The 21,259-nt window shown below is 35.5% G+C and overlaps 1 protein-coding gene across 3 annotated transcripts in view; it reads right to left on the bottom strand.

Annotated features, from left to right (window-relative positions):
- Positions 1–21,259, bottom strand: part of NCALD (neurocalcin delta) — a 561,236-nt gene that overhangs the window by 28,225 nt on the left and 511,752 nt on the right. For all 3 annotated transcript variants that reach the window (XM_074267943.1, XM_074267935.1, XM_074267928.1), the window contains one exon: positions 4,538–4,934. In XM_074267943.1, coding sequence (XP_074124044.1) covers positions 4,538–4,915 — 378 coding nt within the window. In that variant the 5' untranslated portion in view covers positions 4,916–4,934. The remainder of the gene's footprint in view (positions 1–4,537; positions 4,935–21,259) is intronic.

Here is a 21,259-nt window from a genome sequence, read left to right as displayed (position 1 = left end):
AAAAGGAAAAAAGACACACAAAAATTAGTGTGTTTTTGAATTCTTAAATTAAGACTTTATGTTAGAGTTGGGTTCTGCATACTTCTTGAAGTAAAGTCTGGGCTGACCTTGTTGCTGTTTTTTTAGGTTATTCCCAGACCTTAGACAGTTCAAGTTGAGGACCTACAAATTTTCAGAGCTTCCAAAGTAATCTGATCCAGGGCAAAGTCTGATTTCTGTCTTAGATTTGGGTCTCAGCAGTAGGCTTGTGGCTTTGTCTTGTGTGGAGTTCCAGTAAGCTGCTATTAGACACAACTGCTATCAACCTGCTGGAATGCTCTCCTTCAGAGTGTTAGAACTTTTGGTGTGTGATTCCTATCCTGCTATTTCTCTGCAAGCTTTAGACTGGATTAGAAGCTGGAGATGAGAACTTCTTTTTTCCTGATGTCTGAATTCCAGAACTGCTGTTAGCTTTTGATCTTTCTCACAGCCTCCTAAACAGCCTAGATCCTGTGGTGACCCAGTCCTCTCCTTGAACCCCATCCCTAGATACAGATCCCCTCCTTGGTCTAGCATAGATTTGTGACTTAGAACTTGCTGGTCTCTCATGTAAATTTAATTAAGGCATACTGAGGTACAGAATTCTGAGCTTTATCAGTTTATTAGCAGGTTACAAACCTGTCAATAAAGAGCTACCTCAGTTAGCCCAATGACCCAGAGCAGAATACACAGTTTTCTTTAATAAACAGAATGAAGAAAATAACTCAACGAATGAGGGAAATACAATTGGTTACAGAATTGGCAACATTATGGGGGGATAATACAATTGGCAAGAAATTAGAAATGAAAGACTAGCAACAACCCCTTCCTTCCCTCCTGAGAGTAGGAGTTCACCTGAAAAATTATATAGTGGATCAGACTTCTTTGGATTGCAAACCAGACACTCTTGAAGGATAGCTTGACAGTATAAAGATACTAGACCAGACTCTTTGATGTCCACCTACATCTCTCAAGGATAAAGAATTCCTTAAGAATAGAAAGTTGACTAATTAGCAGGAGAATTGAACTTCTAAACTTATCTTCTAGGCAAAGAGACCAAAAAATGTGGCTTGAGCCATGGAGCGATATGGAGCAGTAATAAAGGATAGGACTAATTACAGAATAGACTCTTATTCAATAGAAAGGGGATGATAAATGGAGTTGCAGCAGTACTATATTATAAGATTAAAGTAGTACTATACTAAAAGAATGAATGTACTTCAGAGATCCCCATTAATTAGGGAATAGCTAAACAAGTTACAGCGTGGTTGTGATGGAATTTTATTGTGGTATAAGAAATGACAGGCTCAATGATCTTAAATAGACTTGGAAAGACTTGCATGAAATGATGAAGAGTAAAGTGAGCAGAATCAAAAGAACATCATATATAATAAAAGCAATATTGTTTTAGAAACAACTTTGAGCAACTAAGTGAATTTGACTGTAAGTACACAATTAAAAATAAAGGAAATATGAAGAAAGACATTATGCATATAAAGAAAGAACTGATAAATAGAAGTATGTATAGAATAATTTCATGTATGTGTGTGTATATGCACCTATTTGTGTCTAATGAGAAGGGAAGGGGGAAGGGAAGGGAGAAAATAATTTACATGATAGCTTTATTGCATATTTGGATGAAATAGAAAATGGCACATAGTAGATTTGAAATTTCATAAGCAATCATCTTTGTTATATGTGTTAACAGAAATGCTGGTTTTGTTCTGTGAATTGAATATAAAATAAAATTTAAAAAAGTAATGAATGTATTTAACATGTATTAGACTATCTGCCATCTAGGGGAGGGGATGGGGGGAAGGAGGAGAAAATTTGTAACAGAAGGTTTAGCAAGTTTCAATGTTGAAATTACCCATGCATATATTTTGTAAATAAAAAGATATAATAAAAAGTAATGAATGAATAAAAAGGCGTTTGTTAAGCATAAACTGTGTGTCAAGTATTTCTACTTGTCAAGTACTGTGCTAAGTGCTGAAATCTGAGAAAGAAAACATAGTGGAGTATATTTGGGTGAAGATCAACAGAAGCAGAGAGGTGATATTATTATGCAGGTATACTAAAGACAACTTAATCATGAAACTTGGATAAGCAATTTGGAAAGTAGAACACAAGCCTAAGCATAATAATGATAGCACATTTTTGATTATCCGGATACCTTCTGAAGCTCCTTCTGCCAAAACCAAATCAGCTAATGCTTTATATTGTCTTAATTTCAGCCTTTCAAGGGCAGAGAAAATTAATTTTTCTTTTGAAAAAAAATCTGAATTTCACTAACAGCAAATGAGTCAAGCATTTCCAGATGCAAAGTAGGACAGGAAGGATCGCAGAGGCAGCTGATCTTGCTTTTCTTGTAAAATACATAATAAATTCATCATATTTTTTCAAAGCTTATCTTATCTGTGTTTCCTACTTACATTCATTATATATTTATATGCATTTTTAGAAAACACTTCAATAACCCTCATTGGTAATCCTTAACCCTCCACCAATAAATACCCTCCAAATGGAAAGAATATCATCAGCATCTCTAATATTTTAGACTTAGTTAGTCTTCCTCTAGTCTTATTGTTAGCAATGGTTTCTAAGGTGCACTTGACTTAATTCTCCAGGATGTCTGGCTCTATATCATCCTAGTTATCAGTGATGTTAAGATTTCTTGTACAGTTTGTGTGTGTGTGTGTGTGTGTGTGAGTGTGTGTGTGTGTATTCTTGCCACCTCTTTTTAATCTCTTTTGCTTCTGTTAAGTCCCTACCATTTGTGTCTTTTATCATGCTTATTTTTTTTACAAAAATTTTCTTGAAGAGATGCCTGATCTTTCCCATTCTATTGTTTTCTTCTATTTCTTCACATGCTTATTTAAGAAAGTCTTCTTATCTCTCCTTGCTATTCTCTGGAATTCTACATTCAGCTGGTTATGCCTTTCCCTTTGTCCCTTCTCCTTTTGCATTCCTTTCCTCATCAGATAGCCATTTGCTTTCTTGCCCTTCTTTTTCTTTGGGATGTTTTTTGTTGCTGTCTCCTGCACAATACCACAAATCTCTCTCCATAGTTCTTCAGGCATTCTGTCAGATTGAATAGCTTAAATTTATTCTTTATTTCTACTTCATTTTCATAAGGGATGTTATTTAGGTCATTCTTGCATGGTCTGATGGTTTTCTCTACTTTCTTTAATTTACATCTGAAATTTGCAATAAGAAGCTTATGACATGAGCCATGTCAGCTCCAAGTCTTGTTTTAACTGATTGTAGAGAGCTTCTCCTCTTTTGACTGTAGAGTATACAATCAATCTAATTTTGATATTGAAAAAGAGTGTTTGTTATCACCTGAAGTTATCTTGACAAAACTCTATTCATCTCTGCACTGTTTCATTTTGTACTCTAAGGCCAAGCTTGCCTGTTATTACAATTATCTTCTGATTTCCTACTTTAACATTTAATCCCTTATGATGAATGTAACATTAGGGGAGTTATTTCTAGAAGATGTTATAGGCCTTTGTAGACCTGATAACTTTAACCTTTTGACATCAATGGCTAGAGCACAGACTTTTGGTATTGAATAGTTTGATGTTGAATGGCTTCAAACAGGTATCATCCTATCATTTTTGAAATGGTACCCTAGTACTGCTTTTTCTTACTCTTTTATTTTCTAGGAAGGCTATCCCATTTCTTCTAAGTGATTTTTTTGGCAAGGCATTTGGGGGTAAGTGACTTATAATGGGTCATACAGATAGTAAGTGTTAAGTGTCTGAGGCTGGATTTTAATCTTCTAAGGAATTCTTGCCTACAGTTTGGACTCAATTGTCTTTTAAGTCTCCTCATGTTATCATGAGTTTTTGCAGTCTGGCTTCTGACCTTAATACTCAATATGCTCTTTGCAAAGTTGTGACTGATTTCTCAGTTGCCAGAGTTGATTTTCTTTTTTCTGTCCTTCTTAACATCTCTGCTATATTTATTACTGTTGATTACCCTCCCTGTCTTGCAGACTTTTTCCTCTCTAAGCCTTTGTAATGTTTCTAGATTTCCTATTAGACTGAGATGCTTTACAATGCTATTGCCTCACTTTCTGGTGTTTGCTGGAGTTCCCAGATACTTAGGGAAATAAGTTGGCTTTCTTAAACATCTTGTAATAAGTATCTCTCCTGTTTCCTCTGCTATTCCACTCCCCATCCCTTAAACATAGCTTTCTAAAAATAAGAGTGTCTTTCTCAAAACATTTTAAACCTCAAAAACCTTCATAGTTCTTGTTTCTTTTGGGATTATAAAACTGGAAGAGATCTCAGAGGTTATTGAATCCAACCTTCTCATTTTATAAATGAGAAAACTGAGGTTTAGTTTAAATGAGTTGTACAGGGTCACACTGCTAGGTAAATGTGGCAAGATTTGAATTCTGATCTTTGATTCTTTCACTCTGCCTCTGATCTGGGACATGATTTAGGTTGTGGTGCTCCTGATGTTTCTTAAGTTCAAGAATTCAGGAAGGCAGATAGATAAAAAGACGTACCTGAACAATCTCCAGCATTTCAGCCTTGCTGATGTATCCATTCCCATCCAGGTCATACATGCTAAAGGCCCATTTCAGCTTCTGCTCCAGTTTCCCTCTTGATGTTACACTCAGAGCAATAATGAATTCTCTAAAGTCTATTGTTCCATCTCCATTTGCATCAAAAGTGCGGAATACATGCTCTGCAAATTTGGAAGCGTCCCCATAAGGAAAAAAGTTCCCATATATTTTCTTAAATTCCTCCATGGATAAATGACCACTTGGGCAGTCTCTCAAGAAGCCTTTATACCATTCCTGGATCTCATGTTCAGTAAAGTCTGTGCTTTCCAGCAAATCCTGCATCACCTCTGGGCGTAGTTTGCTGTTCTGTTTCCCCATCCTGGTGTCAGAAGTTCAGCTGTAAATGGAAAAAGGGAAAAATTAGATCATTTTAAGTTTTAGTCAATTAACATCAAATGCATAAGTGCTTATGTCAAACACTGTACTTGGTGTTGGTGATACAAAGAAAGGCAAAAAAAAATAGTACCTTCTCTCAAAAAGTTCAGAATTCAATGTATATAACATATGCAAACTAAATTTGAGATAGTTAGAGGGGAGGTACTAATTAGCATTAAGGGATATTAGAAAAGGCTTCCTATAGATGGCAAAATTTTAGCAAGGAGGCAGATTTGAGAAGAGACAGAGCATTCCAAGCATGGGGACAGCCAGAGAAAATGCCAGAAGTCAGAAAATGGAGTGTCTTGCTCAAAGAACAGAAGGTTATGTTAATCTAAAAAGGTTAACCAAAGACCTGCCAAGAATTATCTCTGGGATTCTCTTTGGGAACAATGTGAAGCTAAAGAGCTATCAATGCACTAAAAAAGATAACCCTGGTCTATCATTTTATAAAAATGAAGAACACTCAGCCATCTCCTATTTAATCCAGGATGAGAAAAATATGACCAAGAATAACACCTGTCCCTTCATTATTCATTTAACAATATTTCCAAGTAAGGTAATATTCAAATACCATCTGAATGCAATAAACAAGACTATGGAAGGGCCAAACAGAGAATAAATATCTTTTTAAATTTCAGTTAACTAAATCAAGTCAGGAGAAATAATTGAAGTCACTGAGTGAAAAAGTTGAATGTTAAAAACTGGACTTTGTAAAAGGGCAAATATGTTTTGTCAATTAAAATAGCCTCTTATAACTATCACTTTGTCAACAAAGTTCAAACACTAGTTTGATATTCAGGACCCTTCACAATAAAGCTCTTGCTCAGGACTTACTAACATGGAGTCCATACATTCTAGTATGATCTAGGGATTTCAGGGTATTCATCTAGTTGGGATAGGAAAAATATTTATTTAAATATAATTTCCTTTGCAATACTATGAATTTCTGTTTTATGGATTTAAAAACATAATTGAGAAAGAGTTCATAGCTTTCTTCAGACTGTCAAAGATGTCTACGACAAAAAGGGTTAAGAAACACTATTCTACAAACAGTTTTCAGATAAAGAAATCAAATCTATCTATAGTTATATTTTTAAAATGTTGTGAATCACTACAAATTAAAGAAATTCCACTTAAAACAACTCTGAACTACCATTTTATACCTATCAGACTGGTTAATATGATTGTCTGGAATGGAGAGATAAGGTGAACTTACAGAAATGTATGAATTCTTTTTCTGTATTTTATTTTCATTCTTTCTGTGTCTCCCTATGACCTGCATAAATACAATATGTGCAGGCCTATATTTACTTAACCTAAGTGGGTGACATTTATCAGTGTTTGACATTTATCAATATTTAGTCTATTAGCTTTACCACTGTCTCCTTGATTATCTAAAGCCTGAAGGCCTGATTTTCTGTTTCCTAGAAATCAGATGATTTTGAGGAAACAGAAACCTTCCATTACAATCTCTCCAGATAGCAACCACCAATTAGATGCCTCCCCCCCCTTCTCAATACTCTCTTACTTGTGATGTAATCTCTTGTATAAAAGCTGTGTATCTTTATTACTTCTTTAGCCCTCCTACAGCAAACTTTCTCTTTCCCTTATCTCATTGTGGGACTCCTCATTCTCATAAGTATTCAATAAACAATTTTTCTGCTTTCTACTTTAAGTGATCTCTGATCAGTCATTTTGGGTAAGGGTCTTTTTACATGCCACATGTGACAAAAAAGGAAAATGATAAATGTTGGAGGTGATGTGAGAAAATTGGGCCACTAACGCAACTATTGGTAGAGTTGTGAACTGATCCAACCATTATGGAGAACAATTTGGAATTATTCCTAAAAGACTATAAGATTGTGGATACCCTTTGATTCAACAATGCCTATAGGAGGTCTGTTTCTCAAAGACATCCAAAAATGGGGGAAATTAATACATTTGTTAAAAAATACTTATAGTACTTTTTTTGTGGTAGCTAAGAATTAAAAATTGAGTGTATGTCCATCAATTGGGGGATGGCAGAAAAAAGTTGTATGTATAAATATATGTATATTATTGTAGTGGAATAATATTGTGCTATAAGAAATGACAAGCAGGATGATTTCAGAAAAACCCAGAAAGATTTACATGACCTGATACAAAATTAAAGTGAGCAGAACCAGGAGAATACTACTCAGAATAAAAGCAATATTGTATGATGAATAACTGTGAAGGATTTAGCTATTCTCAGAAATACAATCATCCAAGACAATTCCAAAACACTCATGATAGAAAATGCTGTTTACATTCAGAGAAAGAACTAATGGAGTCTGAATTCAGACTAAAGAATTAATTCCTTCCTTCCTTCCTTCCTTCCTTCCTTCCTTCCTTCCTTCCTTCCTTCCTTCCTTCCTTCCTTCCTTCCTTCCTTCCTTCCTTCCTTCCTTCCTTCCTTCCTTCCTTCCTTCCTCCCTCCCTCCCTTCCTTCTTTTCTTCCACAAAATGACTAATATGGAAAAATTTTAAATTCTTGCTCATACTTATCATTTCATAGAGAGAGGACAAAAGGGAGGGAGGGATAGAATCTGGAACTCAAAACTTAAAAAGAAACAAAAGTTAAAGTTTTTTTAAATAAATAATTGAGGAAAAATGATTTTTTAAAAAGAAGCCGTGTTCTAGCTATCCTTTTCAGCTTTATCTGATACTACTCTCCTTCATATACTCCATGCTCCAGTGAAACTAGATCACTGTTCTATACACATGTCCCATACATTTTAGTTTTTATGTCTCTACTATGTCTGGGATGCCCACCTCTGGAAATTACCCATATTTACCTTTTGAGATCCTGTGAACCAAGTGTGGTAGGGACAAACCTATAATCCTTGGCACTGGAGAGACTAAGGTTGGTGGATTATCTGAATTTCGAATTTCTGAGTTGTGGTAGAGCTGAAGTCAATAGATGTCTGTATCAAGGCTGGCACCAATATGAGGAACCCCAAGGAGCTGAGGGCCACTAGTCAGATTGTTCCAACTAAGAAAAACAGACCTAAAGTTTCTGTAGGGATTTATATTGGGATAGAGACTTGAGTACTCTCTGCACTTCCAGACCAGGTGAAATAGAGACACAGATTCAAAACAAACAAACAAACAAAAAAAAAAAAAAAAAAAAAAAAAAACAGTTCTTTTTCAAGGACTACCTTGAATTCCACTTTCTTCTCCAAGAATCCTTTCCTTAGTCATTTGCCATGTCACCTTGACTTTGCTAAATGTCTCTTAACTAGTAAATCCATTATCTTTTTTTCCAGTTGCCATTCTATTTAAATTGTCTATAGTATTTGAAACTCTTATTTCATATCATCCTTCCCTACATTTTTGCTCTATTGCTCTTTGTTGAATTTCTTTTTATTTGTCTGACTGCTTCTTTTTTGTCTCCTTTGCTAAACCACAGAGTATCGGCTGGATTTGACTTCAGAAATGTGACTTTCCATCGCCCTGCCCAGTACCCTACACTCTATGGCACCATCTACCTGCATACTTCTGGGTAGTAGAACTGAAAAATGGACTAAATTGGACTGCTCCAAGGAATGGGATCTCCTTCAGTGCAGATTTTCACTTCAAAGGGTGGTTGAATATTTATTAGAATTCTATAAAATGAATCTTTTGTTATTGTTGCCATAGTTTGAAATAATCTCTAAAGTCCTTTCCAATGCTGGGATTCTATGACTTAGAAAAATACTATTTTTCCTTATAATTTGTTTTCCTTAGAATTTAAAACTGTCTTTCAGTTGACTAGAGCAGGGAATCCATACTCCACCTCTGAACCTTAGATAAGATATAGCTCAAAGATTAATAGAGCACCATATTAATTTGTGGAATATTAAAGTAATTTTAAGTTTGTTTTGGGGAAATAATTCAGAATATAGTCTCCCTCAATCCCCCTGCCTTTTTTAATTGGTACATCAGTATCACATTTTTTTTAAAATGCAAATTACCCATGTCTTATTTTCTATAAGAAATGCCATTTTAATATTTAAGTCTTCTGCCTCCAATGAGGATATGATTAGGCTTTCCTTGAAACTCAAAACACTATTTCTACCAAATTGAACTTAGCTCATTTAAAAAGTAGTTCTCCTTGATTAACAATGTCCACATTGATCTTCAATTTCCCCATCATTTTGACTAAATCCTTCACTTTGACTGAACTATGTAGAACTATTTCTTTAAAAATAGTAATTAAAAACCATTTTAAAAAATTCATTAGCATAGAAAGACCCTTAGAGAAACAAAACTTATGAGAATGGAACATATGACTTGGGAAATAAGTTTATGATTAGATCTAGAATTATTTCATGCTAAAATGACACACATTTTTCTAACTTAAACAAAGCATGTAGACTTTATCAGATTATATGACAAAAATTTCTGTGGATATTTAACCTAGTCTTCCCTCTTCTTTCCTACTATTTTTTGAGATGTGATTTCTGCCTCTCCTGCACCAGTGTATGGAGGCATTAAAGGGCTCTACTCAAAAGATTTCTTAAAAGTATTTGCCTTCCTTCCTCCTTTGCTCTCATCCCTGAAGAACTCCAGGTTTAGATGAGAAGCCATAGAAAGAAACTGCCTATTTGAGTTCAAGCCTTGGGTTTTGCAATTAGGTGGCACAGTGAATAGAGTGTCGGACTTTGAAGAAGACTTATATTCCTAAATTCAAATCTGACTATAGACACTTGAGTGTCTATACCCCAAGTATGACATTAACCCTGCTTGCCTCAGTTTCTTTGTCTGAAAAATGAGTGGGAAAAGGAAATGAAAAATCACTGCAGTCTTTGTCAAGAAAACCCCAAATGGGATCATGAAGAATTAGACATGACTGAAAAATGATTAAACAACAGCTAAGATTGAACTTAAACCATATGAGTACAACTGGGGAACCCTAGTTCAAATAATTCAAAGGTAGGTAGAAGAGACCTGAGAAATCATCTGGTTCAACTCCCTTCTTTTATAGAGGATAGCAAGTTAGCATAATGGACGCAGTACTGACTTGAAACCGAGAAAACCTGAGTTCAAATCCTGCCTCAGGCATTTACTACCTGTATGATTCTGGGCAAGTCATTTAAATTGTACTTGTCTCCTCAGCTGCAAAACGAGAGTAATAATAGCACTCATCTCATAACATTGTAGTGAAGATTAAATTTCATATATAAATATATATATATACACATATATATGCAATATGTACTATATATATACATTTGTATAGTTTTGCAAACCTTAAAATGCTCTGGAAATATTATTTGTTTCTACTGTTTTCATGTTAAGCATTTTTATATTTACATGTTAATAATTAACTTTAATTACAGATGAGGAAACTAAGGCACACTGAAGTTGAGACTCTTGCTCATAGTTACAAATGGCAAAACTGGGATTCAAAATAGATTTTCTGATTACAAGTGCCATCCTTTAAGATCACAGGCAATAGCCATCTTTAAAAAGCCTTCTTTAATTCCTGCAGCTCAAAACAATTTGTCCCTCTTAAGAACTCTTATAGAATCTTCCTTAAATTATTTATCTTTCTCTTCTAAGATTTTACATGTTATCTAGTCCAAACTCCTACATTTTATAGCCAAAGAAATTGAAACTCCACAAGTATTCAATGATTTGCCCAGGATCACACAAGCAGCAGAACTGGATATGAAATGTTTTTTATTGCCTCAATGGGCTGAATTGTCTTAATAATTGCAATAATCTTAGATTAGTGCAAAATAATTCTTCACCTCTTAGGCATGAAATTTGCAGTGACAAAAGAGAGACAGGTCTGTGTTAGAATGGTTGTAAAAGACAAATCTTATAAAAAATACTTGTTGCTATAGCTGTAAATTGGACAAACTTCTGGAAAGAAATCTGAAATGATATTAAGAAAATGACCAAAATCTCCTTTGACTCAGAGATCACATTTCTAGGCACAGATTTCAAGGAAATTAAAGATAGAAAGTTCATATATAGTAATATTTATGTTAAGATTGTAAAGAATTAGGAATAAATTAAATAGCCATTAACAGGTTGTTGTTGCTATTGTTATTTGTTCTTCCTTTTGGAAGAGGACCATGATATAGGGAAGTGATGCCATGACATGCAAATGAATTGGATGAAAGTGAGGAAGGGCTGGGTAAGGTTACCTGCCTCACTTTCCCTTGCAGAAGTATCTGGGTCCAATGGCAAGATATAGATCAGGATGACTGAAGATGGCTCTGGAGGAAATAGGAGACTTTGTCCTTTTTAAGTGCCTCCATTTTTTAACTGCTCTGTTTAGTGACTAAGTCTAGGTAACAACTGAAACAAAGAATCTCCTCTTTCACCTAGATTTTAAAAAATCTAAATGAATGAATGAATGAATCTAGTAAGGGAAGACTCAGAAACAACTATTATTTACATTCAACCTGAATCAAATGGGACCCAAAAAATAACCAAATGGAGCTTGATTTAATTGGTCTGTTGGTAGGCAATTAGAATCAGAATAACTAAACAAATTGGATAGGGTCTAATTTCATTGGCATAAGGTGAAGAAGCTTCATCTACCAATGTAGCTTAAAGCTGGCTTAGACCATTAAAAGGTTATGTGACAAGTTCCAAACTGAGCAGTCATTATGTGTCGGAGGAAACCCAGTTGTCTAATAATTACATCACTATGCACTATCCACAATTCATTCCACCATTACATCTGTTCTCTATCCACTATTTATCTCTAAATAAACTGTTAGATAATTAAATATGGTGGCATATTATTGTGCTATTAGCAAAAGATACAGAGGAGTATAAAAAGAATTCTATGAATTGATGAAAAGTAAAGAGAACCAAGAAAATAGCATATGCAATTAATTGCAACAATGTAAATAAAAAGAAAAACAACTCCCCATACATACTTCATATTACACAATTAAAATAAATATGCTTGGACTCCAAGAAGAGATTAGAAAATGTGTCTTGTTCCTGCATTTTGTAGAAGTGACTATGTGTGTGGAACATTGTATATACTTTTAAACTCAGTTGATATACACACACACATATATATGTATATGTGTGTGTGTGTATATATTATATATACACACAGATTATTTTTGGTCAAACTTCTTTTCCCTGCTTTTTATTCTTTGTCATGAGAAGTAGAGAGTAAGGAATATATTTGGATTTTTTGTTTCTTTGCTTGTGACCAGTCCTGTGATTTCATTGGTTTTCATAAAAAGCTCTTTATGGGAAAAGTTGTCTACTACTCTTCACCAGCTTCTCTTGGCAACTTAGAATCTTGAAGAGTCGTCCAGGGGCATTAGGGACTCAAGTTATTTACAACAAAATTATATAGCCAATATGTGGAAAAAGAAATATTTGAACCCAGGTCTACCCACTTCAAATACCAGTTCTCTACAGACTGCGCCATCTATGCTTTCTCATTTAGACATAAAGGTGGTACCTTAAGAAGGTACCAAGAAATTATTTTTATGATAACAAGAAAATTAGGAGGAGAAAGGGTATGATAAAAGGAGAAACCTTTTGAAGGAAAGGAGTGGAGACAGAATTAAGGGAATAAGGAAAGGGGTTGACAGGGCAAAGTGGCTATTATACATTTATCTCTCTATCACATTTGACAATAATCCAAGGCAACCATGCTAACATGTGAAAGAACAACCATAAATCACTTCTTTGTTCTAACATCATATCCTACTCACTGGAGCCATCAAAAATGTCCAAAGGAATTTGAGAATATCCAGTAGATTAGAGCTTGTAAGTATCTACACCATTCCCTGGGGGCGTTAATGAGGATGAGTGCCACAGGAATTCTCTCAGGCATTATGAACTAAATGTGCCACTCAGAAAATCACACAGGGTCTTGATGTCCTGAGCAATTATAATAATGACAATATGCCTAACTATTAAGCAACAGTAAATAAGATATTAGTGACAGCCAGAAACTATATTCTAAGCAAGATGTTCTAATTATTTAAATTAACTTATTTAGTATAATTTTTGAAAATATCTGACCATTTGTTGGAATATCCAGAGACACAAAAGTATATATAATGTTTTAGTATGTATGTGTGGCATGCATGTATAGAGACACAGAAACATTCCCTTCCTTAGAGAGACAGATATGTAATTATCTCTGTGTAAATATAAATGTGTGTGGTATGTGTGTGTGTGTGTGTGTGTGTGTGTGTGTGTGTGTGTATAAAACTTTAAAAAAATTAGAGTGAGGAGTTGTTCTTTAGGATTCTGAAGCACAGGAACTAATATTCCCCAAAATGACCCCCCCTCAAGGTTTCCTCTAGCCTTCCTTAAAATTTCATATATATATATATATATATACATATATATATATATATGAATTGCACATATATATAAAACATTTAATGTAATATTAATTAATGCTATGTGGGTTTGCCTTACTCCTATTGCTTCTAGGACCAAATAGCACTTAAAGCTCTTTATACCTTATTCAAACCTACATTTCCAGTATGAATTATATTTTACTCTCTTTTCCACACATGGCTGAATAGTCTTTACTATCTTTACAGAATTCTACCTCCTTTTGCATAGACTGTGCCTCCCCAAATTGTGCTGCTGTCCCCACACCCAGAACCTAGATTCTCCTTCCTCAATTCTACCTTTAAGCATCCTGAGTTTCCTTCAAAACTCAGCTCAAATATCAAGTCTTGTTCATTGTGTAGTCATTTCAGTCATGTCTGACTCTTCTCAACTTCATTTGGGATTTTCTTGATAAAGATACTGGAGTGGTTTGCCACATCCTTTTCCATCATCTCCTATAAGAGGTCATTACTGATTTCTCCAAATACTATTTCTCTTTCCACATCCACTCCCATTTTATCAAAGAAAAAATACCTTGTATTTCTTTTGTATATCATATTCTTATATACCTATTTCTCATTTGATAGAATGTAAACTTCTTGAGGACTCTAATTTTTCTTAATATTTCCAACATCTAGCATAAAGCTTGCCACATAAGAGGCACTTAAAAATGTTTGTTGATTGATTGATTGATTTCTAAACAGCTTTATCTTTAAACATAAGCCTCAGAGAGAAGTAGGTGGAGACCTGGTCTCAAGGTCAGAAGGACCATTGTTCAATGACTTGGAGCCCATACTAGCTATGTGACCAGGGGCAGGATGATGACTAGAAGTTTTGGACCAGGTGTTACCCTGCATTGGAGGAGGGCTTTAACACTTCCTATATAAGAATGAAATCATAAGCAGAGTGGCAAAAAAAAATTCCTGAAAAGTATATGTAAAATAAGTAGTCATATTAAAAATGCACCCAAAGCTGGGGAGCAATCTGAAATTATGCCCCCAAAGTTATCAAACTGTGCATATCCTTTGATTCAGTAGTGCTGCTACTGGGCTTATATCCCAAAGAAATACTAAAGATGGGAAAGGGACCTGTATGTGCCAAAATGTTTGTGGCAGCCCTTTTTGTAGTGGCTAGAAGCTGGAAGATGAATGGATGTCCATCAATTGGAGAATGGTTGGGTAAATTATGGTATATGAATGTTATGGAATATTACTGTTCTGTAAGAAATGACCAGCAGGATGAATATACAGAGGCTTGAAGAGACTTACATGAACTGATGCTGAGTGAAATGAGCAGAACCAGGAGATCATTATACACGTCAACAACAATACTCTATGAGGATGTATTCTGATGGAAGTGGATATCTTCGACAAAAAGAAGATCTAATTCAGTTCCAATTGATCAATGATGGACAGAATTAACTACATCCAGAAAAGGAACACTGGGAAACGAGTGTAAACTGTTGGCATTTTTGTTTTTCTTCCCAGGTTATTTTTACCTTCTGAATCCAATTCTCCCTGTGCAACAAGAGAACTATTTGGTTCTGCACACATATATTGTATCTATAACATATTTAACATGTATAAGACTGCCTGCCATCTAGGGGAGAGGGTGGAGGGAGGGAAGGAAAAGTCGGAACAGAAGAGAGTACAAGGGATAATGTTGTAAAAAATTACCCAGGAATATGTTCTGCCAATAAAAAGTTATAATAAAAAATGTACCCAAAGCTCATAATTTAAAAGAAATTTGAGTGAATTCATTTGCAAAGTGAATATTTGTTCACATTGGAGTTTCTGGAAGCAAACTACACTAAAGCTATGGCAAATTACTCCAAGACAGGTGCTGCAGACCTTCTATTTTATTCTAAGTCACATATAATCAGGTTACTGTTCAAATATGAATGCAAAATTTAACTACAGATGCAAAATAAAGAAAGAAAGAAAAGAAAAGAAATAATATGATGAACTACAACATGCCAATCATGATCAAGAATTTAAAATATTTAACAACTTTCCAGTTACAAAGAGAAAATAAAATACCAAGCTGGAATGACTGTTTAAGGTTGAGAAATGAGCCACTAGGATGTTTTTCTCCTCCCTCCCTCTCCCTCTCTCTCTCTCTCTCTCCCTCTCTCTCTCTCTCTCTCTCTCTCTCTCTCTCTCTCTCTCCTCTCTCTCTCTCTCTCTCCTCTCTCTCTCTCTTCTCTCTCTCTCTCTCTCTCTCTCTCTCTCTCGTCTCTCTCCCTCCCTCCCTCCCTCCCCCTCCCTCTCCCTCTCCCTCCCTCCCTCTCCCTCCCTCCCTCTCTCCTCTCCCTCCTCTCCCTCTCCCTCTCCTCTCTCCCTCTCCCCTCCCTCTCCTCTCCCTCTCCCTCTCCCTCTCCCTCTCTCTCTCTCTCTCTCTCTCTCTCTCTCTCTCTCCCTCTCCCTCTCCCCTCTCCCTCTCCCTCTCCCTCTCCCTCTCCTCCCCTCTCCTCTCCCTCTCCCTCTCCCTCTCCCTCTCCCTCTCCCTCTCCCTCTCCCTCTCCCTCTCCCTCTCCCTCTCCCTCTCCCTCTCCCTCTCTCTCTCCTCTCTCTCTCCTCTCCCTCTCCCTCTCCCTCTCCCTCTCTCCCTCTCCCTCTCTCCCTCTCCCTCTCCCTCTCCCTCTCCCTCTCCCTCTCCCTCTCCACTCTCCCTCCCTTCTCTCCCCTCTCTCCCTCTCCCTCTCCCTCTCCCTCCTCTCCCTCCCTCCCTCCCTCCCTCCCTCCCTCCCTCCCCTCCCTCCCTCCCTTCCTTCCCTCCTCCTTCCTTCCTTCCTTCCTTCCTTCCTTCCTTCCTTCCTTCCTTCCTTCCTTCCTTCCTTCCTTCCTTCCTTCCTTCCTTCCTTCCTTCCTTCCTTCCTTCCTTCCTCCTCTTTCTTTCTCTGTTTCTCCCTTTCTCTTTCTTTATTTCTGTGTATATCTCTCTGTATGTCTCTCGGTGTCTCTGACTATGTTTTCTCTGTTTCTCTCTTTTTTTCATTGAGATATCTCGTGTTCTTCATATTTGTGATGACTCACAGGATGCTAAAAGCTCTATGAATTATTTCCTTCTAGTCAAAAGTTAGATTTTTCCAGGGCAAAGGCTACTACTAAACATTGGAAAATCTAGTAACCTTCTGAGGTAATGAACTCATAAAACTGGCAGTGAGATTCTGATTCTCCTAAATTGGGTTTCACAAAATGCTAATGGCTGGAAACAGATTTTGGCAATAACTTTGATTCAAATGAGCCTGGAGAGGGAATGGTTCGAGGACTGGTATAGACAAGACATTAGCACTTTGGCTGGTCAACATTTCACTTAAAGTTTCATCTCATGGCGTGGTTTTAAATGAAGAAACTTATTATAAAAAAGACATAGGCAAAGAGGATCATCTGTTAACCTGGGATAGTTTGAGCATTGGCTTAGGTATATAACATTTACAGAAAGTTAAAATTCAGCAATTTCTAAGTTAGAGGTTTTTCTGTGTGCCCCAAAATGGATTAAATAAAATTTTGAAAATTTCTTAGCAAATATTTCTAACTGAAACATATTTTTCCCAAAAGGTTGTGATAGGGGAGATATGAGTGTATGTATGTGTGTGTATATGCACATATATAAATGTATATATACACATATATGTGCATATATAAATGTATATATGCACATATATGTATATATGCATATATAAGTGTATATATACACATATATGTGCATATATATACATGTATATATATATATATATATGCATAAAGTTGTTCAGTTATTCAGTTGTGTCTGACTCCTTGTGACCTTATTTGGGGTTTTCTTGGCAAAAATACTGGAGTCATTTGCCATTTCCCTCTCCACCTCATTTTACAGATGAGGAAACTAAGTGACTTTCCTAGTAAGTGATTGTGGCTGAATTTTAATTCAGAACTCCCTAATTCTAGGCTCAGAGTTCTATCCACTATATCATTAGTTGCTCCTAATTTTTGACTACAACAATATAAATATAAATATAAATACATTTTCATTGCCAAAAAAAAATCATCTATTGGTTACAATTTTTACATAGTTGGTTAAATTAAGCTATTCTTTGGACAGCAGGCATAGTGCATTGTTAATAAGTAAATACAGATCTGTCTATATTATACAAAGTTTTTAAAGAATCTTCATGAAGGTTTCATATATTAAGACTTAAACCTTCACTGAGACTTTTGAGACACCTGTATACTATGAAGACACATGTTTATAGATTACAAAGTATAAAATAAATCAACTCTAGTTACACACAAAGAGAAAAGTTAGATACAAATTAGGAAAGAAAAGGCAAACATAAATGTTATGATTATGTACTTTGACCAGAAAAATGTTCCCATTTGGCCAGAGAAATTTCAAAGTGGGGTAATTTAATATAATTGATATTACTTCTCTAGAGCTTCTTTAAGATACAGAATAACTTTGGCTACACAAAGATGACCTTTTAAATCATGGATTTGGTAATTGGATTGTATGAACAGTCAAGTTTTTTCAAACCATATCTTTATTTCAGTTCATAGTGTTTGCTCCCTGCTTACTATAAGTTTTCAATATAAATTCTTTGAAATAGCTTTTCTTCTTTATGAGGTTATGTTTTTAATAGTGAACTCTATAATAGGTAGTTGCATTTGTGCTTCTACTGATAAAACAGGGTGGAAATGGAGAAAGGCCATTTTAGCATGAAAAGATTACTCAGCTGGAAGGATTTTTTTTTCTGTCTTATCAATATGTTCTGTAACTGAGCCTGTGGAAAATCCATTAGATTTGCTCAGAATTATTGGAACAGTAATAGGGTCTCCAAGGACTTTGGAATGTTGTCAAGATCAGTACTACCAGCAAGCAAGCATTCCGGGCTGAAGAGGGCCTGTCTTTGGGCCCAAGCAAGATTTATTTTTTAAAAGAGGTATGACTATGTTTTTTTAATTCACACACACACTATATTTCTGAAGTTAATCAAAACAGAATATTAGCAGTGATTAAAAAACCATGCATACTCAGAAAACAATCTAGTATAGAAATAGCAGTTCTTTAGAGTTCATTGCACATCCTGCTGTTTGTATCATTAAATGTTCCAAAACAATTATGTCCTTTAGAGTATGTTATGGGAGCACGATCCTCAGATGAAGATGAACAGAATGATGTAGCAAGCCAAATGTCTGTTTTGGACATGGCAAGAGTTTCCAACAGTTAATCCTAGGAAAAAACCTAGATATGAATAAATATAATGAATATTATATGCTATTATACTATATCACATGATTATAATATAGTACAATCTAATGTAACAATATATAATATAGTATAATATAATTAACATACATATTATATGAACTATACCTTTGGTGAGATTGAAAGGAAGGAGAAAGAAGGTAAAATTGCTGAGAAATTCCAGTTTGAACATATGTCATCTAAGGGGACATTAATCCATCAATTCATTCTCCAAGGCAGACAAGATTTATCGAGTAACTACTACATGCCAACACCATACTTTTGTGCTCCTCATGAGACCCTTCAGTAAAAGATATTATCCTTGTGATGTCATTGGCCTCTGAGAATGAAGGACCAGCATCTGCAGAGCAGAGCATAGAACATAATATAAATTATGGAAGACAATAAATCTGAATTCAATGCAATGGCCTAGTAGAGCTCTATTTTCTTTCTTTTCTATGGCTCTAGGGCTCCTTCTAGAGCAGGAGTCTCCAAACTTTTTTGATTTTGCAACCTATAAGTTAAAAAAAATGGTTGGTCCCTACTCCCAAAATATATACATTTACTTATTTAGGGGTTGGACAGTATGATTTGATTAGTATATGGAAATCCCAGGTGAGAAACTCCCTTAACCAATGCAGATTTGCAACTTCTCTAAAACTTAGAATTTTACACAGTTTCTTAGAGTACCAAGTAGTTAAATAACTTGCTCAAAAGTAAGAATATGATGTAAGAGAAAGAATGAGACAAAAGTATGAAAAAAAGGACAGGAATGAGAGATGCAGGTGACCTTTGCCTGAAACTTCTGAATTGTTAATCAGATGTTTGTGCATTTGCAGAGTATTTCCAACCAGCACTCCCATGTGCTAAATGTTATCCCTGAGCTGTCAATCATTCCTTTAACCCAACATTATTTGACCAGGATAATTTTGCTGCAGAGCAAAGAAAATAGCTAATAGAAAACAAGAGGATTTCATTTATCTCCCTAATCTCTTTTTGTTGATGATTAGAAGACTTCTGTGTTAATGGCCCCTTCATGAGACTAGATGCTATAGATATTGTTTCAAGAACATGGAATCATACATGCTGTGTTAAAGTTGCAGAGATCTCCTAATTCAATCCTCTCATTTGACAGAGGAAGGGACTGAGTCTCAGAGAGTCGTGGCCTGTGAGAAATCCCACTGAGAGTCTTTAGGGACTAGGCTCAATCTATATCCAAGAGCAAATCCCCCTGATCTTTTAGATGAAACTCAGCTTTACTGGATTTGCTAGGGCTTATTTTTCACTAGAATTGTCATCACTGGGTTATAGGCCAGGCTCCACAACTACATGATGTTAAAAATTCATGCAAGATCCCCAAATCCTTGGCTGCTTGACTGCAAATGGACATAATAGTACTTATTCTACCTACCTCACAAAGTCAAGAGAGGAAAATTGCTCTGTTTGATTTTAAAGCACAACACAAATGTGAGTTATTATTATTATGGAATATAATATAAATGAAATTCCATCTATACAGCACTATGACATTTTAAATGCTCCGCATATATTATTTCGTCTGTTAATGACTGTGAAATGTGTTGCAGATAGTGTTTCCATTTTATAGATAAGGAAACTGAGGCTGACAGAGAAAATATGGAATTGTCCCAAGGCCACACAACTAGTAAGTGCCTGATTCAGAAGAACTCAGATCCATGCCTTTCTGATTCTAGCTCCAGCTCTCCATCTATCATACTACTTAGCAGGAATGACTTAAAACTATCAAAAAACAAACCAGATCTGTGTTCTGGCCTAGTCAAATAGCAACCTGGGTATAAAAAATGGAAATTATGACTGAAAGGGAGACTAAAAGATGAAAGAGTTTCCTGAGTATTCTACTCTTTATTTACTTGTATCCTATTCTTTGTGATTCCATTTGAATTGGGTTTTTTGCTTGTTTGTTTGTTTTGGCAAAGATTCTAAAATAGTTTATCTTTTCCACTCACTTCACAGTGAGGAAATTGAGGCAAACTGGGTTAAGTGACTTACTTAGGATCACACAGTTAGTAGGTATCTAAAGCTAGATTTGAACGCAGGAGTTCCTGATTCCAAGCCCAGGGCTTTATCTACTACACCACCTAGTTGCCTCTCTTTAGTAGTCTATAAACTCCTTAAGTAAAAGCAGGGTATCATTCTTTCCAGCCTCAACACCTTTGTGTCTATTGTATATTTATTTGGTAGTAGATCACTCAACAAGTACTTTTTAACATTATAAGGGCTACAAGGAACTTTGAAGATTTGGAACTTAATACTTTTTTTTTTTTAACAGTTCTCCCTCTCTGCATTGTAGTCACATTTAACTGATTCATACAGAATCAGACAGCATGTCATTTTCTGGATTGATGAAAATTATTTTATAATTTTAATGATTTCTTACTGTACTTAGAATATAATTACAAATAAACACTACAACTTTACTTTAAAACAAAATTTTTCATTCTACTATCTTTATTTTCTTTGCTTTATGGAAAAAATGCTCTTAAAAATTGACAGTCTGATCCTTTGAAATATTCTTAAACTGTCAGGCAAAAAGCATTTATTAGGTGACAACTATGTGCCAGGTACTGTGCTAATTACTAGTAAAAGAGAGTTCCTGACCTCAAAGAGCTCACAATCTAATAGGTGCTTCTCTCAGCATCTACTTTGTGCCAGCAACTGGAGGAAAAATGACCCAAAAGAAAA

Source organism: Sminthopsis crassicaudata, chromosome 1 (assembly GCF_048593235.1).
Source record: "Sminthopsis crassicaudata isolate SCR6 chromosome 1, ASM4859323v1, whole genome shotgun sequence".
NCBI classification, from domain to species: Eukaryota; Metazoa; Chordata; class Mammalia; order Dasyuromorphia; family Dasyuridae; genus Sminthopsis; species Sminthopsis crassicaudata.
This window is presented reverse-complemented; position numbering and strand designations above follow the sequence as displayed.